At 39.6% G+C, this 22,763-nt stretch overlaps 1 protein-coding gene across 1 annotated transcript in view; it reads left to right on the top strand.

Moving 5' to 3' along the window:
* The window catches only part of DNAJC3 (DnaJ heat shock protein family (Hsp40) member C3), a 56,291-nt gene that overhangs the window by 16,441 nt on the left and 17,087 nt on the right, over positions 1-22,763 (top strand). The window contains exons 2-5 of the mRNA XM_055426574.2: positions 5,387-5,497; positions 14,479-14,603; positions 16,601-16,675; positions 21,641-21,793. Of these exons, the coding sequence (XP_055282549.1) occupies positions 5,387-5,497; positions 14,479-14,603; positions 16,601-16,675; positions 21,641-21,793 (464 nt within the window). The remainder of the gene's footprint in view (positions 1-5,386; positions 5,498-14,478; positions 14,604-16,600; positions 16,676-21,640; positions 21,794-22,763) is intronic.

Raw genomic sequence — 22,763 nt, 5'->3', positions numbered from 1 at the left:
TGGCTTTTGTAAAGATATGATGTTCTTTGTGTTTGGAATGCTGGATTCCTTCTTCAGGCTTGTTCCATAGGTCCATCCTTCCCACTTGTCCTTCAGGGGAGACCTCAGGGAACACCGTGTCCCCCAACCCAGCACTGTCCAGGAGAACTTTCTGTGATGCTGGGAAGTGTTCTCTATCACCTTTACTGTCCCGCACACTCGCCATTAGCTAAGCGGCATTTATGCTGTGAGTAGTAAGACTGGCAAATTGAATTTTAAATTTTATTTAGTTTTAACTATAGGCATTAGGTGCCTCTACTTGAGCCCTCCAGAGCCCTGTGTGTGTGCATTCCATCCTAACACTTACTGTATTGTATGCTTTTCCAACATTTTATTATTAAACACGTTGTAAAGTTGAAACAATTTTATAGTGTAGAGTCCTGTACCTATCACCTAAATTCTACTATTAATGTAATTACTACACATGTTTTTAATACATACCCATCTGGGCATTTTTTTATCCATTAATCCTTTTGGAAAAATAATTTCCAAAATAACATCAGTACACATGTCCCTAAATACTTTAACATGTATATCATTGGCAGTTGTTTTCTGCAGGGGTAAAATTTATGTACAATAAAATGTCCGTTTTAAAGTATATATTTGCTGGGTTTTGACACCTGCATGTGCTTGTGTAGCCCTCACTTCCGTCAGGGTTAGAACACTCTCAGCACCCCAGAGACCTCTTTCTGCTCCTTCCCAGTCCTGTCTCCCACCCTCTCAAGTGATGGCTGTTCAGATTGTTTCCTGCAGTGTCTCCTTAGCACACGGAAGAGCTTGACATCATGTTCATTGTGAAAGAGAAATGCTGTGGCTGTTTAGTTTCCATGTGCACCTTCTACACGCATTTGAACTTTAGAACAACAAAAAGAGTCTATATTCTACCTAATAAAGTGCAGCTCTTCTTGTAAATGAAGAAACGCTCACCTGTATGCTGGTTAAGATACATTTTCAACAGTCACTGTGTCCATTACTGACTGTATTAATTACCACTGTCCTGTTCAGCACTTAGTTATATAAAAACCAAATTGTAAAGGTAATTTCAACAGCTTGTAAATAAAATAAAAATGGAAACTGGAGAAAATATGGTTAGTACAGCCGATTCTCTTTATTCATGGTAGTTATACTCCATATGTCATTATGAACGTTGAATTAGCAAATATTGAATCACTATACCTGGGAGAAAATTCGGGCTTAGGGTCCTACAAGGCCTCAGGTCACTACATGTTTGTCAACAGATCAAAACGTAACCTTGTTTTGTTTGATTTTCTGTTTAAAAATATCTTGTTTAATATAATTGACTAACGTTGAATTCATGGCCAGCAGCGTTATCATTCATGTCTGAGTGAAGCTTATCTGACAGACATGTTTTCTTTTCTTGAAAGTGTTTTGTTTGCACTGTATAGCTTGTAGGATCTTAGTTCCCCTACCAGGGATTGAACCCACGTCCCTGACAGTGGAAACTCAGAGTCTTAACCACTGGATCACCAGGGAATTTCCCAAACGTATTTTTTTGAAAGGCCCAGTATGGTCTCTTGCCTTTAGGAACATTAGGAAGTACTATGCTTGGGGGCCAGTTTTAAACAGTGAAATCAGTGAAAAAGAAGGAAAGTGAAAACCGTAGAGGACACTTTTTTATAACATGAGAGCTGACACAAGAAGAAGGAGAATCTCCTTGTCTGACTTCAGCTCGGAACATGCTCTTCAAGTGTCCCACGTGTGTCACTGTTCTGCACGTACACATGTCCTCAAATGACCGCCAAGGGGCCCTGAATATTAGTTTGGAGATTACAAATGAGTTTTAGGGGGTTACAAATTAATTTTAGTGAGTGGGCAAATTCTGAGACACAATCTGAATTGTGAGGCTTGACTGTATATATACAAATAAACAGATGCATATAAACAAGCAAAGAAAACATGTGCAAGGCTGCCGCATCTTGAGTCTGTAATTAGTCATGAGGCCATAGCTGATATATATGGCATCCTTTGTTAACTTCCTGTCCCATACTTCTCCTGCCTTCTGCTGGAACCAAAGCTCCTTTGACTTCTTCACCTGATGCTGTAACCGAAACCCTCATTTCTGAAGGGTCTGAGTGCTCAGTTGCCCTGTTTTTTGGTTGCTATAGTTTGAAATTAATCTTCAGTGTTGGGCACGGAAGGACTAAGGCCGCAGAGTCCCCTAGGGTCCAGGTGTACCCTTCTTTGCCACCGTAGCAGCAGAGCCCGTTTCTCCTGGATCAGAAACTCCCTGCAGCTGGGCAGTTCGCTGCTGCTTTATCTCAGCTTCATGCTGCAGGAGGTTTGTATCTTGGAACCAAAACACTCAGCAGCCATCTTAGTGAATTCTAATTCTGTAATCCCTTTTGGGGTTAGCATTTAAAATAAATACTATTTGCTGTTTAAATGATATATTTAAAAATATTGACCAGTTCTGGGTGAAATAGATTAATAAATGTATAATGTTCAATGCATATTAAACAATATAAGGATTTTCCATGTAACTGAGACTTTTAACTATAAGTACTGAGAAAAATGTAAGATAATTTTGACAGAAGACTTTTCTCAATATATTATAGTTGTCTTTAAGTGTGGTGGGCTATGTGGTTTTTGTCAAAACTACTTAACTTTGCATTATAGCATGAAAGCAGCCTTAAGCCAGGTACAGTGAAGGGTGTGACTGTGTTCCAGTAGAATTTTATTTACAAAAGCAGTTTGCTGACCTCTATTCTAGTAAGTGGGCACACATCAGTTAATGAGACCAGATACAGTATTATATTCTACTCTTCTTGATCTAAAACCTTTAGAAACCATTCCCATATATGTTCATGGGTTTCTGCTAGTTTATCAGCAAAGTCTTGCAATTCTTTTGGTGTATAAACTGTTTTTTCTTTTTTTTTTTAAAATTTTTTATTGGAGGAGCATTACTTTACAATGTTGTTTCTGCTCTACATCAGAGTGAATCAGTTATACATATATCCAATCTTTTTAAGGTTCCCTTCCCATTTAACTACAGAGCATTAAGTAGACAATTGTTTTCTTTAGGTCACAGTACATATACCTGCCGGGTGACATCTGGAGTGGATAGGTGTGTCTCAGTGCGCATGCCCTTTCATGGCTTCTGCCCTGAGTGGTTGTCCTTGCAATTTTAAGCAGTTGAAGGCGCGGTGCCACTGACGGTGGGAGGCTGGGTGCACTGACGCTGGAAGGCGAGCTGCTTCTGTGGGTTAGGCAGGCTCCGAAGGCCTTGGAGGTTAAATTGGTCCATTTCATGTAGGTTACAACCAGATGTCTCCATTTTAAGTTTGAGGGTCCCATTCTTTACTAATATGTTCTAAATACCTTAGGAGAGACTTGGAGAGACTCTGAATTCAACTCTTGTTTTAATTCGGCAATCCTGAAAATTATATTTTGTGTTTGATTTCCAGCTAAATCATCTCTATGGCTACAAAAAATTAAGAGTTTGTTTTAGGGGCTACCATGGAATCTCTCAGCTAGGAGTTAGCCCTGAGCTTTTCTTCCCTCTTTAAGTACTCTGGTGTGCTCTAAGGAATCCATCCCACAGTCCTTATTTTCATCATTACTGCCATGATGATCAAGTGCAGCAGCCACTTGGGTTTCCCAGCCATGTGCCTCAGTTTGCGGCATGTCAACTGCAAATATCTTCATTAATTAATTCTATACCTGCTATGAATTACTAACTCATTTCTCATTGACACGGAATTCAGCAACAGCACTCAAGCTCAAGGGCATGACCAAACCAATCCTTCAATCCCATGTTTGTGGCTCTGTGTCTTGGAATCACTCCCAATACCAGTTGTGTATGAAAGTCTGGTTCTCTTCAGGAGACAGAAACCTCATGGTTATTTTAAAAGAGGAAGTTTAATGTAAAGAACTGTTATGATAGGAGGGCGACTGTAATGGTGTAAAAGGAACTCTGCGGGATAGTCCAGGACTGAGAGTCAGTCCCCAAGGAAGAGACAGTCCCCAAGGAAGGGCCAGCCTTGAGGGGGGGGTCCCATCCCCAAGGCTGGGGTTCAGACCTCATTGGAGACAGTAGAGTTGCAGCCCATTTATTGATAGCAAAGTTTGCTGAGTTGCCAGGGCTAGAGCTGGTCCACAGCAGCTGAGGAAGCAAGAAACCACCTTCTGAGGTGTATGGTGTCCTCGTGGGAGGTAGTGTGTGACCAAGGCTCCAGGTGGCTGAGGGACTGGACCCCTGGATGCGTGGCTAGGACAGGGCCCTTCTGGAGGTGGTCCTCCTGCACACCACATGGCAAGGGCCAGAAAAAAGGAACGGCAGCAACAGGAACCAGGAGGGGAGCTTCCTGCAGTGCCCCTTCATTGCCCTTTCCTGTCAAAGCCCAACAGTGTGCTCAGTGTAAAGAAAAATGCTTACCCACCCCAGTCCATTATTACAGTCCGTACCGGAGGAGGAATGCGAGCTAAGAGGCGGCACGTTGCTTGATAATTGGCCTGCCGGTCAGATCATGCAGTTCTACTCCCAGTTCCTCCCTGGGTCCCCACTTTGCTCAGAGTGAAGCCAAAGCTGAACATAGTCAGGCCCCTCTACTGCACTGACCTCATCTCATTTGTCATCTCCCTCGTTGGCTCTGTGGTCATCCAGACCTCCCTGCTGTTTCGGGAACATACCTGGTAGGCGCCTGACCCCAGGGCCTTCGTACTAGATGGTCGTCCTTCTTGGCAAACTCTTTTCCTAGCTAGATAGCTGCATGGTGAGACCTCACTTTCTTCAGGCAGGTCTTTGCTCAGGGAGGCCCTTGGCCACCTTGGTTAATACTGAAAGCCCCGCTGCTCCTGACCCTGCGCCCGGGCGGCTCTCCTTTTCGCCTCCCATACTTTAAGTCTGACTCCTGCTGCTGTAATGTCAGCTGCCACGAGTGACTGAGGGTTTTGTTTGTTTAGCTCACGTGTCCCAAATATGTAGAACAGTGCCTGGTGCCCTGTAGTTGCTCGATAAGTTCTTGATTATTATAGTGGATTCTAATATTCATTAAAGTGAGATTCTAGTTAAACAAGGCAGTTCTAATTTTCTTGTTGCTGACCAAAGTATTTTTGCTAGTTACTGTTACCCAATTTTCCTTGTGTTTTGTAGAGTAGGTATGTTCTTTGGACTGATGAGGTTAAAACGGGTATATTTTCGGGTGGCTTATACACTATAAATTGAAGCCCTGTTCTTGATTGTTGCCTTCTTTAGCTCACGTCTCAGCTTCCGTGACTTTTTTCGTCAGAGCAGATGACTGAAGCAGACAGCTATGTTTTTGACATTGTATTCGTGAGAGTTCAACTGTGGTTCATGAAAGTGAATTTGTTATTTCTTTGTTTGTAGGTGCTGAATGTGGAGTAAATGCAGATGTTGACAAACATCTTGAATTGGGCAAGAAACTCCTTGCAGCTGGACAGCTTGCGGATGCTTTATCTCAGTTTCATGCTGCAGTAGGTTTGTATCTTGGAGTCAAAACACTCAGTGGCCATCTTAGTGAATTCTCATTTGTAGCTCTTTTTTGGGATAACGTTTAAAATAAATAGTATTTATGGTTTAAGTAAACTATTTTAAAATGTTTACAGGATTCTGGGTGAAGTAGATTAATAGAGTAAATACACAACACTTGAGCACGTATGGGTCTAACATGAGAAAATTTTCAATGTAATCGAGACTTAATAGTCATCCCTAGGTAGCCTCAGGGGATTGCTTCCAGGACCCCCTTGGATGCCAAGATCTGTGGTTATTCAAGTCCCTCATATAAAATGATGTAGTATTTGGATGTAATCTACACACATCCTCCTGTATACTTTAAATCATCCCTAGTTTACTTATAATACATAATGTAGTGCAGATACTATGTAAATGGAATGCAGATGCTCTGTGAATAGCTCTGAGAAAGTTTTTTCCCAAATATTTATATATGTGGTTGTGGAGCCTGCAGGTACGGAGGTACTGTATATGTTTTCCTGCTTTCTGAAACAGATTTCACTGAATACAGTTTAATTTTCTTGATGATTTGAGAGCAGTGATGTAATAGTTACTTGGAGGCCTTTGGGGGAATCCTGCAGTTCATTGCCTGTTCTTTGTTGGTTAGACTCCCTCTGCGCCTTAATCTGTTACTTTTTATTGCTTGCTTGTGTCTGCCTGTAGCATCAACTGTCTTTGCAGTGTTTTATCTTACAGGACTGTGAGAGATGAGATGACCAGAATAAATGTTAACAGGGTGTGAATGAGGTCTTAAAGGTTTTCTTATGAGTCACTATGTAAGCTTTTTGACATTGATACTCTTCATTCCTTTTTAATTTACTTATATATTCTCACCTTTACTTGGGATGGTTAAAAGTGACAAGTCAACTTGCAGAGTAAGGAGTGATGTATTTTTAATCAGATATAGTTCTGCTCACTAAAAGAATTACTCTATTGTAATTTACTATATAAGTAAAAAGTAGTTAGGGTTTGCCTTGGTGGTGTTTTTCTTCATGCTTTTTTAGATTTTTATTACTAATGTTACTAACTCTCTGGAATAATAGGAAACCCAAATTTTAATCATAGCTTTGCCACTTGATAATTCTGTGACATTGGTCAAGTTATATAAGAAAATGTAGGCTTAAATTAGAAGTGACCTGCATGTTCCCGGCAGTTTTTACTCTGCCACTCAAAAAAAGGCATTCTGTGAATATTAGATGAGAGAACTGTGTATATTGATTTCTTTGAAAATAGGGGTCAGTCACATGTGTAAGGTATATAGAAATATTGTGTCTTTGAAAATTAAAACTTTTCTAAAAACAGTTAGTATTTTAATAGGGTTTTTTTAATTAGGTGAACTTTTGATGATTAGCTGACCTTGGAAGGTCACAGTTAGTTGGCATGATGGTTCGCACTAGTTACTTTTCACCAGAGACCTTGTGCTGTGTGACCGGTCACTCCCAAGCCCACACTTTTTCTGGTGATTTGAGCTGTCTTCAGTGCTGCAGCGTGGCAATGAACATTTTTTCAGTTATTGCCTTAGATAACGCAAGTCCTCAAAAAATACTCTTTCTTGCTACTATGAGAATAGTTGCAGAAACATGTACATCTACTTATTTTGTACTTTATTGTTTGCTTTCATTAATCTCACAAATTAATAGGAACATTAAGGGTCATGGCATATTGTTAACATCGTTTAAAACGACTGCCTGTTTTTCTTTAGCTTCACTACCGTACAAGAATTCCACAGATGGCTCTTCCCCAAAAATACCCAATAAAATATTTATTGTCTACACTGAAAGACATAAATTAGTAACGCTAAAACATGGTAATTTACTTGTGAAATTCAGAAAAGGGAAAAAGTGAGACACTGCTAATGCACTCAGAATTTGGGGAGTAATGTCATTCTCTTCATGGTAATTTGGAAAGGAGCAGTGATTCTCAAATGGTGCACTTCCTATAATTTGAGGAAGACCTGTATGTTTTGAGACATTCATCGTTTTAGTTTATATAAAACACTGATGTTTTATAATTAACCATAGAAAATAGAGTTTAAATTTTAGTTGATGGGAATATATAGTAGATGAGGATGGGGTGATGTGGTATCATGGCCTGTTGAATCTTTTCAAGAGATGTTTGTTTATGAGAAAAGAACTGTAGGTCTTCTATTTCAGTTATTTACCAGACATCAAATTTAGTGTGGCTATGGTTACTGCTTCAGATAACCAGTGAGTTAGTGAGAGCCTCTGGCAAACAGTGAGTTAGTCCAGGTTTCCTGACTTCTAGACAGCAAGCTGTGCAGTTACTGTAGTTTCTATTGTAGATCAAAAGATCAAAGAGCTGTGCTACTGTAAAAGGTACAATTTTTTTTTTACGGTAAAATATCACCCATAATTTTAGTTCAATTTTAGTCACTCAGTCATGTCAGACTCTTTGTGACCCCATGGACTGCAGCACGCCAGGCTTCCCTGTCCATCACCAACTTCCGGAGCTTACTCAAACTCATGTCTATCGAGTCGGTGATGCCATCCAACCAACTCATCTTCTGTTGTCCCCTTCTCCTCCCACCTTCAATCTTTCCCAGTCTCAGGGTCTTTTCAAATAGGTCAGTTCTTTGCATCAGGTGGCCAAAGTAGTGGAGTTTCAGCTTCAGCATCAGTCCTTCCAATGAACACCCAGGACTGATTTCCTTTAGGATGGACTGGTTGGATCTCCTTGCAGTCCAAGGGATTCTCAAGAGTCTTCTCCAGCACCACAGTTCAAAAGCATCAATTCTTCGGCGATCAGCTTTCTTTATAGTCCAACTCTCACATCCATACATGACCACTGGAAAAACCATAGCCTTGACTAGACGGACCTTGGTTGGCAGAGTAATGTCTCTGCTTTTTAATATGCTGTCTAGGTTGGCCATAGCTTTTCTTCCAAGGAGCAAGTGTCTTTTAATTTCATGGCTGCAGTCACCATCTTCAGTGATTTTGGAGCCCAAGAAAATAAAGTCTGTTACTGTTTCCATTGTTTCCCCATCTATTTGCCATGAAGTGATGGGACCGGATGCCATGATCTTAGTTTTCTGAATGTTGAGTTTTAAGCCAGCTTTTTCTCTCTCCTCTTTCACTTTCGTCAAGAGGTTCTTTAGTTCCTCTTCACTTTTTTCCTTAAGGGTGGTGTCATCTGTGTATCTGAGGTTATTGATATTTCTCCTGGCAATCTTGATTCCAGCTTGTGCTTCCTCGAGCCCAGCGTTTCTCATGATGTACTCTGCATACAAGTTAAATAAGCAGGGTGACAATATACAGCCTTGACGTACTCCTTTCCTGATTTGGAACCAGTCTGTTGTTCCATTTCCAGTTCTAACTGTTGCTTCTTGACCTGCATACAGATTTCTCAGGAGGTAGATCAGGTGGTCTGGTATTCCCATGCCATGTCTTTAAGAATTTTCCACAGTTTGTTGTGATCCACACAGTCAGAGGCTTTGGCATAGTCAATAAAGCAGAAGTAGATGTTTTTCTGGAACTCTCTTGCTTTTTCGATGATCCAGTGGATGTTGGCAATTTGATCTCTGGTCCGTCTGCCTTTTCTAAATCCAGCTTGGACATCTGGAAGTTCATGGTTCACGTATTGCTAAAGCCTGACTTGGAGAATTTTGAGTATTACTTTGCTAGCGTGTGCTGCTGCTGCTGCTAAGTCGTTTCAGTCGTGTCCAACTCTGTGCAACCCCACAGACGGCAGCCCACCAGGCTCCCCCGTCCCTGGGATTCTCCAGGCAAGAACACTGAAGTGGGTTGCCAGTGGGATGAGTGCAGTTGTGCAGTAGTTTAAGCATTCTTTGGCAGTACCTTTCTTTGGGATTGGAATGAAAACTGACCTTTTCCAGTCCTGTGGGCACTGCTGAGTTTTCTAGATTTGCTGACATACTGAGTGCAGCACTTTCACAGCTTCATCTTTTAGGATTTGAAATAGCTCAACTGAAATTCTATCACCTCCACTAGCTTAGTTTGTAGTGATGCTTCCTAAGGCACACTTCACTTCACATTCCAGGATGTCTGGCTCTAGGTGAGTGATCACACCACTGAGTCATGAAGATCTTTTTTGTGTAGTTCTTCTGTGTATTCTTGCCACCTCTTCTTAATATCTTCTGCTTCTGTTAGGTCTGTACCATTTCTGTCCTTTACTGAGCCCATCTTTGCATGAAATGTTCCCTTGTCTCTAATTTTCTTGAAGAGATCTCTAGTCTTTCCCATTCTGTTGTTTTCCTCTGTTTCTTTGCACTGATCACTGAAGAAGGCTTTCTTATCTCTCTCTGCTATTCTTTGGAACTCTGCATTCGAATGGGTATATCTTTGCTTTTCTCCTTTGCCTTTTTCTTCTCTTCATTTTGCAGCTGTTTGGAAGGCCTCCTCAGACCGTCGTTTTGCTTTTTTCATTTCTTTTTCTTGGGGAAGGTCTTGATCACTGCCTCCAGTACAGTGTCACGAACCTCCGTCCGTAGTTTTAAAATATCACCCATGATTTAGTCCATTGCTTTAAATTGACTATATAAAAAATTCATTATATGTTTATGCTTCCAGACTTCTAAATTTCATAATGTACTTTATCTTTTTAACTTTTCCTGTGATTAGAGATTGACGTTAGAGTTTGTAATATAATTTGGGTAGTGGCATCGGGTGTATCAGTGGATCATTTTTTATTGCAGTGTTATAGCTGACAGTATTTATCGTTGTGGCATCCTTTTCTCATTTTCAATTTTGAAAAATTAAATGGTTTACATTTTGAAAATTACTTAGGCATGGTATATTTTATAAATACATTTTTACACAGAAAGATGTTTATGTATTAAAACTCAGTAGCAGGACAGATAACTATAGTACAGATCTGTTGGTGATGTGGTTTGAAATGTTTTTGCATCTGGCATGTAGATATTTTTTGGCAGGAGTTTTACGATTTGGAACTGTTTGACTTGGAAACTGTGAGTTAAGAAGAGTGTTGGTGTCACTTTTTAAATAGTCTTCTGAAACAGTTGCATCTATTTCACTTTTTTTTTTTTTAATATTTCTTTATTGATTTGGCTGCATCAGGTCTCAGCTGGGGACACATGAGGGCTTCATTGGGCACGCAGGCTTAGTTGCTCTGTGACATATGGGATCTTAGTTCCCCAGTGAGGGGTCAGACCCACATCCCCTGCATTATAAGGCCGATTCTTAACCACTGGACCACCAGGGAAGTCTCGCTTCTGTTTCGTTTTTATGAAGTAGTCAGTCACAAGAGTTGTTTAGAGATTTTATCCTTAAGAAACCACAGTGCAGGTTTCCGGCAGTGAGGATGCCCTGCCTTTCATTTCTGCAGCATGGTCTTAATGTGGATAGTGACACTAGGGTCTAAAAACATTTCTTTGGTAGACCTTGCAGAATGTCTTAGGTATATCTGGCATGAGTGAATGTCTAAAGTGGTGGATTAAATGGTGGACATGAATGAAATGATAGATTTCTTCAATTGCTTGGTAAGATAACCAGTATCACACTTAACGTAATTTTGCTAAATCCATGGCTACATTCATTTGGTACTTAAACATATTGTGGTGCTTTCTCACTGAATTTAAACTTCACTTGTGAAAAGGGGATGAACATTACTCTTGACATTTACACAAAAGGGAGCAAAGAGTATTCTAGTGACTTGCCGAAGGTCACATTCCAGTGCAGAAGATTGTAAACTTCTTAAGGATAGGTACTATCTTACTGTTGTTATTATTATTACCATTTTAGCCTCTGTTGGTACTGAATAAATGTTTGGATGAATGAAGGGATAGAGTTGGGTTAGCTGAGAGCAAGAATGAAAAGTTTTCTTTTTTTAAATTTATTTTAATTGGAGGCTAATTACTTTACAATATTGTGGTGGTTTTTGCCATATATTGACATGAATCAGCCACGGGTGTACATGTGTCCCCCATCCTGAACCCCCATTGAGGGAGCAAAGAGTATTCTAGTGACTTGCCGAAGATCACATTCCAGTGCAGAAGACTGTAAACTTCTTAAGGATAGGTACTATCTTACTGTTGTTATTATTATTACCATTTTATTCTCTGTTGGTGCTGAGTAAACGTTTGAATGAATGAAGGGATAGAGTTGGGTTAGCTGAGAGCAAGAATGAAAAGTTTTCTTTTTTTTAAATTTATTTATTTTAATTGGAGGCTAATTACTTTACAATATTGTGGTGGGTTTTGCCATATATTGACACGAATCAGCCACGGGTGTACATGTGTCCCCTATCCTGAACCCCCATTGCCCCTCCCTCCCCATCCCATCCCTCTGGCTCGTCCCAGTGCACTGGCTTTGAGTGCCCTGTTTCATGTGTCGAACTTGGACCCGTGATCTATTTCACGTATGGTAATATGCACATTTCACTGCTAAGGAATGAAAAGTTTTTGTACCTCCGCAAGGGTGGTGGTCTTTCTGCCTCCCGCTGCCCCCATTTACAGCATCATTTGTAATTGGCTTTCTGATGTTTTTTCCAGATAGTAGTTGTATTTTCTTTATTAGGGCTAATTTTCTCATATTTGAATTGTTTGAAGGTTTTAGTAATCCTAATAAGACTTTCATTTCTTATATTCAAATTTTGAATAAACTAGTAAAACACTTTGACATGTGTTTGAATGAAGTCTAATACTTCCATATGTAGGCTTGCATATAATTTAAATAATGAACTGTATTGTATTTGGATGGATAATAGGTCAATGTTATCAAATCTTGTAATGTGGGAAGCTAAGCATGTTTCTTAAACCAGTTCTTGTTCAGCTGCTCCTTCCTTTATAATGATCTAGAAATGGGCACTGGTTCTAGGAACTGATAGTGTTTTAATATGAAGAACCAGGAAAGGCTGTTTCGATTTGCCATTTAAGTGACCCTGTATCACTGAGCACGTTGATTCTTGATTCATATGTTGAACCACTGATTGACATTTGATTCCTTATTTTTAATAGGTTCAGTGTTATAAATTGGGCTTCCAATCCCATTGCATATCTTAAAATACCTAAAAACTGAATATTAAAATAAGTGAAAGTAAATTCCCCCAAAATATTTTATATAGACTTTTTATATGGGTATATCAAATACTTAATAAAAAGCTTTTCACCCATAATCTTCTCTGAAGGTTTTTCTGCATAAAAACGTTTGATCACGTTTTTCCCTGGCTGCCTCATTCTTTCACTTTTTTATTGTAGTAAAATATGCAATTCGGAATTGACCATTTTAACCATTTTTAAGCGTGTGGCTCAGTGGCATGAAGCGCGTTCGCATTGTGGTGCAGCCGTCACCACCGTCCGTCTGCAGAACTTGTTCATCGTGTCAGAGTGCAGCTCTGTGCCCATCATGCAGCTGTTTCCCGTTTCTCATCCCCCTCTCCTCTCAGACCTTGGCAGCCACCACTCTGATGTCTGTCTTTAAAAATCTGACTACTCTCGGCACCTCATAGAAGTGGAAACATACAATATTTGTCTTTTGTGTCTGGCTTATTCCACTTAGGATAGTGTCTTCAGGGTTCATTTATATTGTAACATTTATCAGAATTCAATTCCTTTTTAAAGGCCGAGTAATATTCCGTTGTCTGTATATAGTGCATTTTATTTATCCCCTCGCCCACCAGTGGACATTTAGGTTGTTTCCACCATTGGGCTGCTCTGAATGTGGGTGTGCAGTTATCAGCGTTCAGTTCTGTTTCTTCACGGTTATACCTTAGTAGTTTGTGCCGCTTAGTCCCCTACGTCTATGTTGCCCCTCCCATCTTCCCTCTTCCCGCTGGAAACCATTAGCTTGTTCTTTATATCTGTGAGTCTGCTTCTGTATATCTGTGAGTCTAGTTATAACGAGTTCGTTGTATTTTTTAGATTCTGTATATAGGTGATATTATACAGTATTTGTCTTTCTCTGTCTGACTTACTTCGCTTAGCTTAATGCCCTCCAGTCCATCCATGTTGCTGCAAGTGGCAAGATTTCATTCTTTTTACACCACATCTTCTGCATCCGTCATCTGTTGATGGGCTCTTAGAGTGCTTCCACATCTTGGCACTTAGCTTTCCTTTCTTTTGAATGGGTGCACCTAGAAATGGAGTTGTTGGTTCGGATGGTGATTTTGTGTTTAGTTTTTGAGGAACCTCTGTGCTGCTGTTCACAGTAGCTGTGCCATTCCATGGTCCCTCCTGCAGTGCACAAGGGTTCCCATCTCCACATCCGTGCTAATACCTTCCCCCTTTCTTTCTTCCCTCCCTCCTTCCCGCCCTTCTCCTCTCCTTCCCTTTTCCTTCCTTTCCTTTTTCTTTTCTGTCTGCTTACCTTCTTTCAGATGTCGTTATTGACTCTCACCTAGCTCTCTGGCCTCCCTCTCCTTTCCATTCTCCTTCGTCCTGGGGTTCATACCCTTATTTCTTCACTGCCATTTTAGTTGGAGTTTGGGAAAGAGCAGGGATTACACATTCAGTGTATCATTGAAACTGGGAGTCTATAATATTCTAAAGTCCCGTGAATAAGTGTAGAGTCCATATTCTCAATCAGTATTTCACTTAAGAAAATTTCAGCAAAGACAAACATAATTGTATACTTATAAAAGTTGACTTGAATATAGTTAATATTCTAGATCAGAAGTTGGCAAACTTTTCCCCTAAGGGGCCAGATAATAAATATTTTAGGCTTTGCAGCTATATAGTGTCTATATTTTTCTATTTTTTGGACAGCTCTTTAAAAGTGTAAAAAATATTCTTAACTTAGTCCGTGGCTTGTTTTTGGCTCAGAGGCTGCAGTTTGCTGAACCCCTGTTCTGGATTTATTTGCAGTGATCTTATTAGGCAAAATGACCCAGTATTGATGAAGAAGTTCTTTTCTTAATGCTTTTCTTAGTAGAAGTGCAAACTTTAATACTGTTAAGGTGATTTGGTTTTTTTGAATAAAGTACTGCAAGTTAATATTTATTATTTTAATTTTCAGATGGTGACCCTGATAACTATATTGCTTACTATCGGAGAGCTACTGTCTTTTTAGCTATGGGCAAATCAAAAGCAGCACTTCCTGATTTAACTAAAGTGATTGAATTGAAGATGGATTTCACTGCAGTAAGTGCAACTAAACTTTCTTAAAAGGAAAACTTAAGGAAACTTGGAAGAGGTAATTTGTTTCTTAAGGTGAAAATTGGCATGCTAGGCATAGCTGGAGGATGTAGAAAGCCACTGTGATGTAGTGGACTGGGCAGCAAGAGAAATTCAGTCCTCGGAATCACAGGTATGTGTGAAGGAGACACAGTGGAGTGGGACAGTAGGTGATTTTTAGAAGCATTGCAGGCAGATTCTTTACCATCTGAGCTACCAGGAACGCCCGGGAATACTGGAGTGGGTAGCCTATCCCTTCTCCAGGGGATCTTGCCAATCCAGGAATCGAACAGGGATCTCCTGCATTGCAGGCGGATTCTTTACCAGCTGAGCTACCAGAGAAGCCCAGAAGTGTGGCAGTGATGTCAGCTTTGTGGTTTAGAAAGGTATCTGTGTGGAGGATGGGGTGTAGGCTGAGAAATGAGCTGATTAAGAAGCTGTTGAATTAAGAGGCTGTCAGGTGACTGATGGCAGTCTCAATTAAGGCTGTAGTGGGAAGAATAAAGAAGAGGGAGCAATGCAATTAAATAGTGGTCTGTGATGAGGGTCCAGTGTGAATTAGACAGAGTCCTGCCCTGAACCAACACTCAAGATTCAAAAGTGTAGGAATTTATGGTCTAGTAGGATATCTTGACAGTTGGCAGGTCACTGTAATGGCTTAAAATAGGACCCAATTATATTGTCTCAGAATTAATTTGGCAGTTCATTTGTTTGTGTGTTTGTGTCCTGCTGTAATCCAGGGATTTGAGATGACTCATTAGATGTGGGTGAATGTTTGGTTTGAAATAATTGTATTATTTTAAGATGGAATTCACAAGTGTTAAATTTTGTTTATTACTTTACCCAACTAAGCATAACCGTCCGCAAAGGTTAAGTAGCTCATTTTCCTGGTATTATAGTATTTATTAGCCAGTTGAAGTGGCTTTAATTTTGCTTTTTATGTGTGTTGATGCATTTAACCAAGGATTAGGGAAATTTTTATGTACTGTGAAAGTAATATATGTCTTAGTCGAATATTGGTGTGGTTTCTGTCTTATGGTAGACGTTTATCATCAGAGAGTTGGTTTTCTTGGAAGAGATGGGGCTGTGCATTAGAAGAGGAATATCAGAGTTGACTGATGGATGTTAAAGAGGCATTGTTATTCTGGTTATAGTGGAGTAAACATGTGCATTAAGGGTTAATAAAAAACAAAAACTATGTCCAGAGCTTTGATTGGTAAAGTCCCAAGTTATACAGGTTTTATTAGAATTACAAAAAGTTATTATGATGGCTTAAAATACTTTTTAAGTGAGGTATAACTCACGTATCATAAAATTCACCCTTTTTTAAAGTGTACATTTGGCAGCTTTTATTGTAGTATAGTCACAAGGTTCTGCGAACATCACAATTATCTAGTTCCAGAACATTTTTATTAGCCCCAAGGAAGCCCTGTTCCCATGAGCTGTCACCTCCCATTTCTGTCCTAGCCCTTGGCAGCCACTTCTCTGTCTCTATGGATTTGTCTGTCTTGGATATTTCATATGAGCAGAATCATACAATACATCACCTTTTGTGTCTGACTTCTTTCACTTAGTGTAATGTTTTCAAGGTTCATTAACATTGTAGCATCTGTCAGTACTTCATCTCTTTTTATGCCGAATGACATTCTATTGTATGGACATATCATATTTGCTTCTTAATTTATTAGTTGATGGGAATTTGGCTTGTTTCTACTTTCTGGCTGTTGCTTTGAGCATTCATGTCCAAGATTTTATTTATTTGATATAGTAAAAAATATTTTTAAGGAAGCAGACTCTAACAAAATTTGTAAATAGTCATTGGTTCCAAGAGTTATTCTCAGAGGGCGAAGTCATATGGGTATAAGAAAAATTAGTATTTCATTAACTTATTTAGTTTTATTCTTTGGGTTTAAAGAAAATTTAGTATACTCAGTATACTCTTCTTTTTTTTTTTTCTTTTTTAGGCAAGATTACAGAGAGGTCATTTATTACTCAAACAAGGAAAACTTGATGAAGCAGAAGATGATTTTAAAAAAGTGGTAAGTTCAGTTTTTATGTGGCTCTGCTAAGATTTATTTTGAGTGAACATACTGAACTTATTTTTTTTTTTTATTAAGATACTTTAATAGTTTTATACCTGAAAGGGAAAATTGTTTGGTTTGTTTATGTAAAAATCATAGTTCCTGAATTAATATTTAGTGGCTGACATCAAAGAATCACTTTAATGGATGGAAGATAAAGTGCATGGAACAGATAAGTGATCCTCACTCAGTTTATACAGCTCACGCTCTGCTTTGTCCTCCATGAGATCTAGACATGTCAGCTGAGCTATTCTGAAAGTTGCCTGAGTGGCCCAGGAAACCCTTTATCTGATTTGAAAGGGATGGTGAAACAGATTCTCAACAGGAAATTTTGTAATCAGCCAGGTAGCTACTTTACAAAGTGTAAATCATCTTGGATTTGTTGAGGGAGATGTTACAGAGTACCTGGAATTGAAGGGATTATACCCTGAAAAAGGATTTGAAGAGACGCAGCTTCATGGGACTTGTTTTCAGACCCACTTGTTTTGTTCCACATGAATTTGATTCTGGAGTGTTCTAGAAAAGAGATATATATACACATATATGTGTGTGTGTGTGTGCATGTCTTTCATTGTTCATTATTTGCATTTTTATAGTTTATCAAAGTGCATAGTTACTATGATGATAGCCACTATGAAAATAAAAGTAAAACTTCTGTTTGCATAACCTTTGTCACAATACTCAGTCATATGCAGACAAATCCAGAACACATTAGATATTAATTGTCTTGAATCAGAAGCTGACACTCAATAAAATTACCTAATAAATAAAATTGACTTAATAAAATTCAGTGTCATGTTCAGCATTTTGCCATCATTTATCTTTTGTCCTTTATTGATTCCTCAAATCCAAAACCCTGTGGTACACTGTTCAGCATCGCACACCGATGAAATCTGCTTGGAGGGCACCTGACCAATTGCTATTTTGCCCCCATCTTTCACTGAAACACGTTAGCTGATCAGCAGCTCTCTGTCCACAAGCCCCTGTGCCTTCAGGGGGGGCACCAGGCCCGCAAGGCAGTCAGCGTGCCTTGTAGTACAGATGCTCTGGGTCAGGCAGTCTTTAACAAACGGGAGGTTTCTCAGACTGTGAGCTTCATAGGTCAAGTGCCATAAAAGAAGGCATCTCCTGACCTGAAGAGAGAGATGTGACAGGGAGGGAGGAAGCAAGTACCTGGGCATCAGTGGGCACAGGGGCAGGAGACGGTGTGTCCAGTCTTCTGAGGAACCTGGAGCAAAACACAGAGGCTCAGCACTGCCCCCTCCTGGCTGGACACTTGATCCTCGTGGACTGCTCTTCAGCCACGTTTGTATGCTCTTCTGCTTAAAATAAAAAACAAAAAAATTCAGTGTCATTTTATGTTTATCTAATATTCCCTGCTGCTTGGGAACTTGTTAGAGAGGAGATTGAAGGACAGGTGGCAGGGAGTCAGTAGTGCTGCAGAAACTTTACCTGGCCCAGTCCTCACACAGCAAGTGTGTAAAGATTTGTTAAATGGATGAGTGATAAAACATAATAATTAGTTTCCTTCTATTTAATAAGTGCTTAGAGTTCTTTTTCCAGTTACAAAGACTAGAATAGTCTTTTAGAAATAACACAATTTAGAATAAAGCTTTAGCACAAATTAGTCCTTACTGGGCATTGGATGTATCCTTTCGGCAAAGTGTGGATGTATCTTAAGTTAATATCTTTTCTGTCATCAATATTAAAACCTCTCAGGAATGAGAAGGGGACTTTCATGAAATTCACACTTGTAATTGTTCTCTGACAGTCACACTTCTGCTAATGTGTTCTTAAAACTGCCCTTGCTACTATCGTCACGGGGTTCTTCCATGAGAATGTATACCTGTATTGAATGATCTTTCCTATTTAATTGAAATCTTTATTGAGAGAATTATAGATTCCCATGCAGTTGTAATTAATAGTACAGAGAGATCCTGTGTACCCTTTACTCAGTAACCAGTTTTCCCCAGTGCTAATATCTTAGGAAACTATTGTATGATATTGTAACCAGGATATTGACATTGATAAAGTCTACCAGGTGGCTCAGAGGTTAAAGCGTCTGCCTCCAATGCAGGAGACCCGGGTTCGATCCCTGGGTCGGGAAGATCCCCTGGAGAAGGAAACGGTAACCCACTCCAGTATTCTTGCCTGGAGAATCCCATGGACGGAGAAGCCTGGTAGGCTACAGTCCACAGGGTCGCATAGAGTCGGACACGACTGAGCGACGGAACGGATGGACGGACGGACCAGTATCTTGACTGTGTTAATGGATACAGGGAAGTGTATAGAATTAAATACACACAGATAAATGAATATTCATTTATTAGATTCTTGTGCATTGATTTTGTATCCTGCAACTTTACCAAATTCATTAATTAGCACCAGTTGTTTTCTGGTGGCCTCTTGAGGATTTTCTGTATGTAATATCTTATTTTCCAATTTGGGTTCCTTTTATTTCTTTTTCTTCTCTGATTGCTTTGACTAGGACTTCCAAAACTATGTTGAATAAAATTGGTGAGAGTGGGCATCCTTGCCCCAAATCTTACAGAAAATGCTTTAAGCATTTCACTGTTGTGTGTGACGTTAGCTGTGGATTTGTCAGATATGGCCTTTATCATGCTGAGTTATATTCCCTTTATGCCTACTTTATGAAGGTTTTTTTTGTAATTATTAATAAATGTTGAGTTTTATCAAAAGCCTTTTTTTGCCTCTATTGAGATGATCATATGGCTTTTATTCTTTAATTTGTCAGTGTGGTATATCAGATGATTTGCAGATGTTGAAAAGTCCTTGTATTCCTTGAATAAATCCCACTTAATCGTGGTATATGATCCTTTTAATGTGTTGTTGGAGTCAGTTTGCTAGTATTTTGTTGAGGATTTTTGCATCTATGTTCATTATAATTTTTTTCTCCGTAAGATAGTGGCCATGGTAAATAAGAAATAAAGTATTGTAAAATAGGAAAAGGTTTGGCTGAAATGCACACCACCAGAGAAGAGAAGGGACATCAAGAAACATGACAGAAGGAGGGAGGGGAACAGCAGCAGGGTCGTCTCCACGAACATGAGAGCGCAGCTGAGAAGAGTCAGCACCCTTGGGAACAGAGTGAAAACCTTCAGCTCGCTCAGCCCTCTCTGAAACTCTCCCGAGTTTTAAGTTTAAGTCTTTAGTTTGTTCCTGAAACTTCTTTCTTAAACCTCTTTGGAAGAATCCTCTCTCTCTCCTCCCCCACCCCCACCCCCACTTCCCTCCCTGCCCCGATGAGCCCCGGGTGAGGCCCCGATGACCTGAGCCCTCTCCTCTTTCCCATCCCCATTGTCTGACCAAGGAGTGAAGTATCCTCACCCTTCCCCTCCCTCACCTGCCTACAGGGAAGATTGTGTGGAGGAGGACAGACTCTACAGTTTGGGAGAGGAAAGATGCAAATTCCATCCAGAAGAGGCAGTTATCAGTAAACATCTACCTTTACCCAGAGCAAAGTGACAATACACACATGTTTAATACCCCTTCTAGTGTGGGTCAGTGGAAGACTTTGACTACCCCGAGGATGGTAAAACAAGGACAAGCGTGCCAGAGCAGAGCAGCTGCCTTCAACTTGGACAATTTAGTCATGCAGGGAAAACCCACTCCCTGAGTGAGCTGTACCAGTTTGTTGTTCGCTGAATATTTGGAGTCCTAGCCATTCCTTCGAAAACCAAAGAATAAAAAGACAGAAAAAACATATCTGAAGTATCCTCTAAGAAACAAAATGCAGAAATGGAGGCCCTTTACCAAGAATTAATATTCTTAAGGTTTCTCATCTGCAGTATTCTCTCCTACCAGTTAGCTAGTGGAGGTGTTTTTTAAACATGAATCCACTAAAAGGGGAAATGGTGTGATTGGAGAATTGAAGGAGAGACATTTCTAGAAATAACCTACTGGCGTTTGCACCTTACCCAAAATGGGAGAGAGCCCATTAACTACAATTTCCATCTTAGCAGAAATATTAGATTTCAGGAATTAAATATAAACTGTAATTTCAAAAAGAGTAGTTTCTTATGTAGACACCTTTTTTTTTTTCTGAGCCATAAGATTTTCCATCTGGAGGAAGAAACTATTAAGAGTGACTGTGCTAGAGGCCCAGCTGGGGGCGGGAATGAGCTGTGAGCAGACGCAGGGATCTTACTGAGGGGGCAGAAATGGTCTAAAACTCTGGTAATGGCTGCATGCTTCATAAGTTTGTTAAAAATCATAAAATTGCACATTCAAAATGAGTGAATTTTATGGTATATAAACTATACCTTGGTGAAGTTGTCTTAAAAAAAGAGACAATATACAAACCTAAAACCGCTTCCTAGGCCTTTTAGTAAGCTGTTGCTCTCCTATTTTTATCTGTAAATTCTTCCTTATCTTCCTCATCGTGCCTCAACCCCTCTGGCATCAAATCTTTTCCTATACCTCTAAAATACTGCCCTTTCCTTCAGTTTCCCTATGCCTTTTAGTATTGTGGTACAATTATTTTATACTTAAAAATAAATTCTTAAGAAACATAACTAGAAAGCAAAACACATGAAGCTCAAGTGTTTCTGCAGAGCCGTATGTCAGAGCGTGAGAGCGGTGCGTCCCTTCATTCTCTCCCGTTTCACAGCCCTAAATCCATTAACTTCCTGGAAAGTTGTGGTGCCCTAGGTCTTTTGACTCCAGCTCCACTGCCCACTCTCGTGCATCACATGGGTGGGAATAAAGATGCCTTGTCTGCTGCTTCCCACAGTGATCGGCACCCATGGCTAGTCATGGCGGGAAGCCGGATGTGCCCATGTTTCCCTACTGATCCCCCAATAAACTTGAATGTTCACAAAGTTCAGATCATTGTGTATATTATGATTGTTAGTCTCAAAAAAAAAAAGCCCTGTTTAGTTTAATGTCTTCTTATTGTTACAGCTCAAGTCAAATCCAAGTGAAAATGAAGAAAAGGAAGCCCAGTCCCAGCTTGTCAAATCTGATGAAATGCAGCGTTTGCGCTCACAAGCACTGGATGCCTTTGAGAGCTCAGATTTTACTGCTGCTATAACCTTCCTTGATAAGATTTTAGAGGTAAGTTTTTTTGCTCTTACAGCCGACCAGCCTGACAGTTACTGCATTTTCCTATGAGGTATGTTTATAAGCTATGACATGTTATATACCACAAAAATCCTAGGTAGCGTAAAATCAGATCAACTCTGGGGTTTTCCACTCTTAATAGAAAGATGGCGTTTGTACAGAACAGAAGTTGGGACTGAAATTTTCAGTAAAAATACTGAAGGTGTGATGGAGTGGGACTTGCATATTTTTATACATTGCTTACTTTGCTGTGTTTGTTGCTCTTGCATTTTTTGCAGGGTGGGGCAAGAAGACTCTAGAGGTTAGATAATGGGATAAAAGATAAAACTTGGTTGCAGAAAAAGGAGAAATGATGTTTGGGAGGAAAGATGAGTGGTTAGAGTAAGAAGTTTTTCGGGAAGAAGGCAGTTGAAGAGTTGATAGGATTCAGAGGGTTCTAGATACAAAAATCTAAATCTGCCTCAGTAAGGATTTAATGACAGAGGGTGTGAGGGTATCAGAAGGAAGTCTAATAACATATTCAAATGGAAGCATTCATAACTCATATTTATCATTTTCACAATGCTTTGTAAAGTCTCATTTTATCTTGGTGATAAACTCGTTGTGTGTGTCGAATGGCCACTTTCTGATAGTTTTATAGAGGAAATCATGTGAAGTGAAATTTCCAGTGGAAATTCCAGTGGAATTCACAGTTTTACTAGGTTATTTTTTTAATGCTTTATTAAGAAAACATAAGTTATGATTTTTACCTTCTAGTAATTATCCATCTTGACCTGGCTCATTGTCCATGGTGTTTAATTTATGTACAGTGTTGATTTTGATGAAAAGTTGACGTGACTTTAAAACAGCTCTACAAAATATGTAAAGACATTTACATGGGTCTTATTGGGTGGTGAGCTTTTGGATGTATATTTGGAAGAATAATGGTTTACTAAACATGTACTAAACTTTTTGATAAAATGGA

Source organism: Moschus berezovskii, chromosome 13, assembly GCF_049115385.1.
Source record: "Moschus berezovskii isolate FMDL1 chromosome 13, NW_MosBer_1.0, whole genome shotgun sequence".
In the NCBI taxonomy this organism is placed as follows: Eukaryota; Metazoa; Chordata; class Mammalia; order Artiodactyla; family Moschidae; genus Moschus; species Moschus berezovskii.
This window is presented reverse-complemented; position numbering and strand designations above follow the sequence as displayed.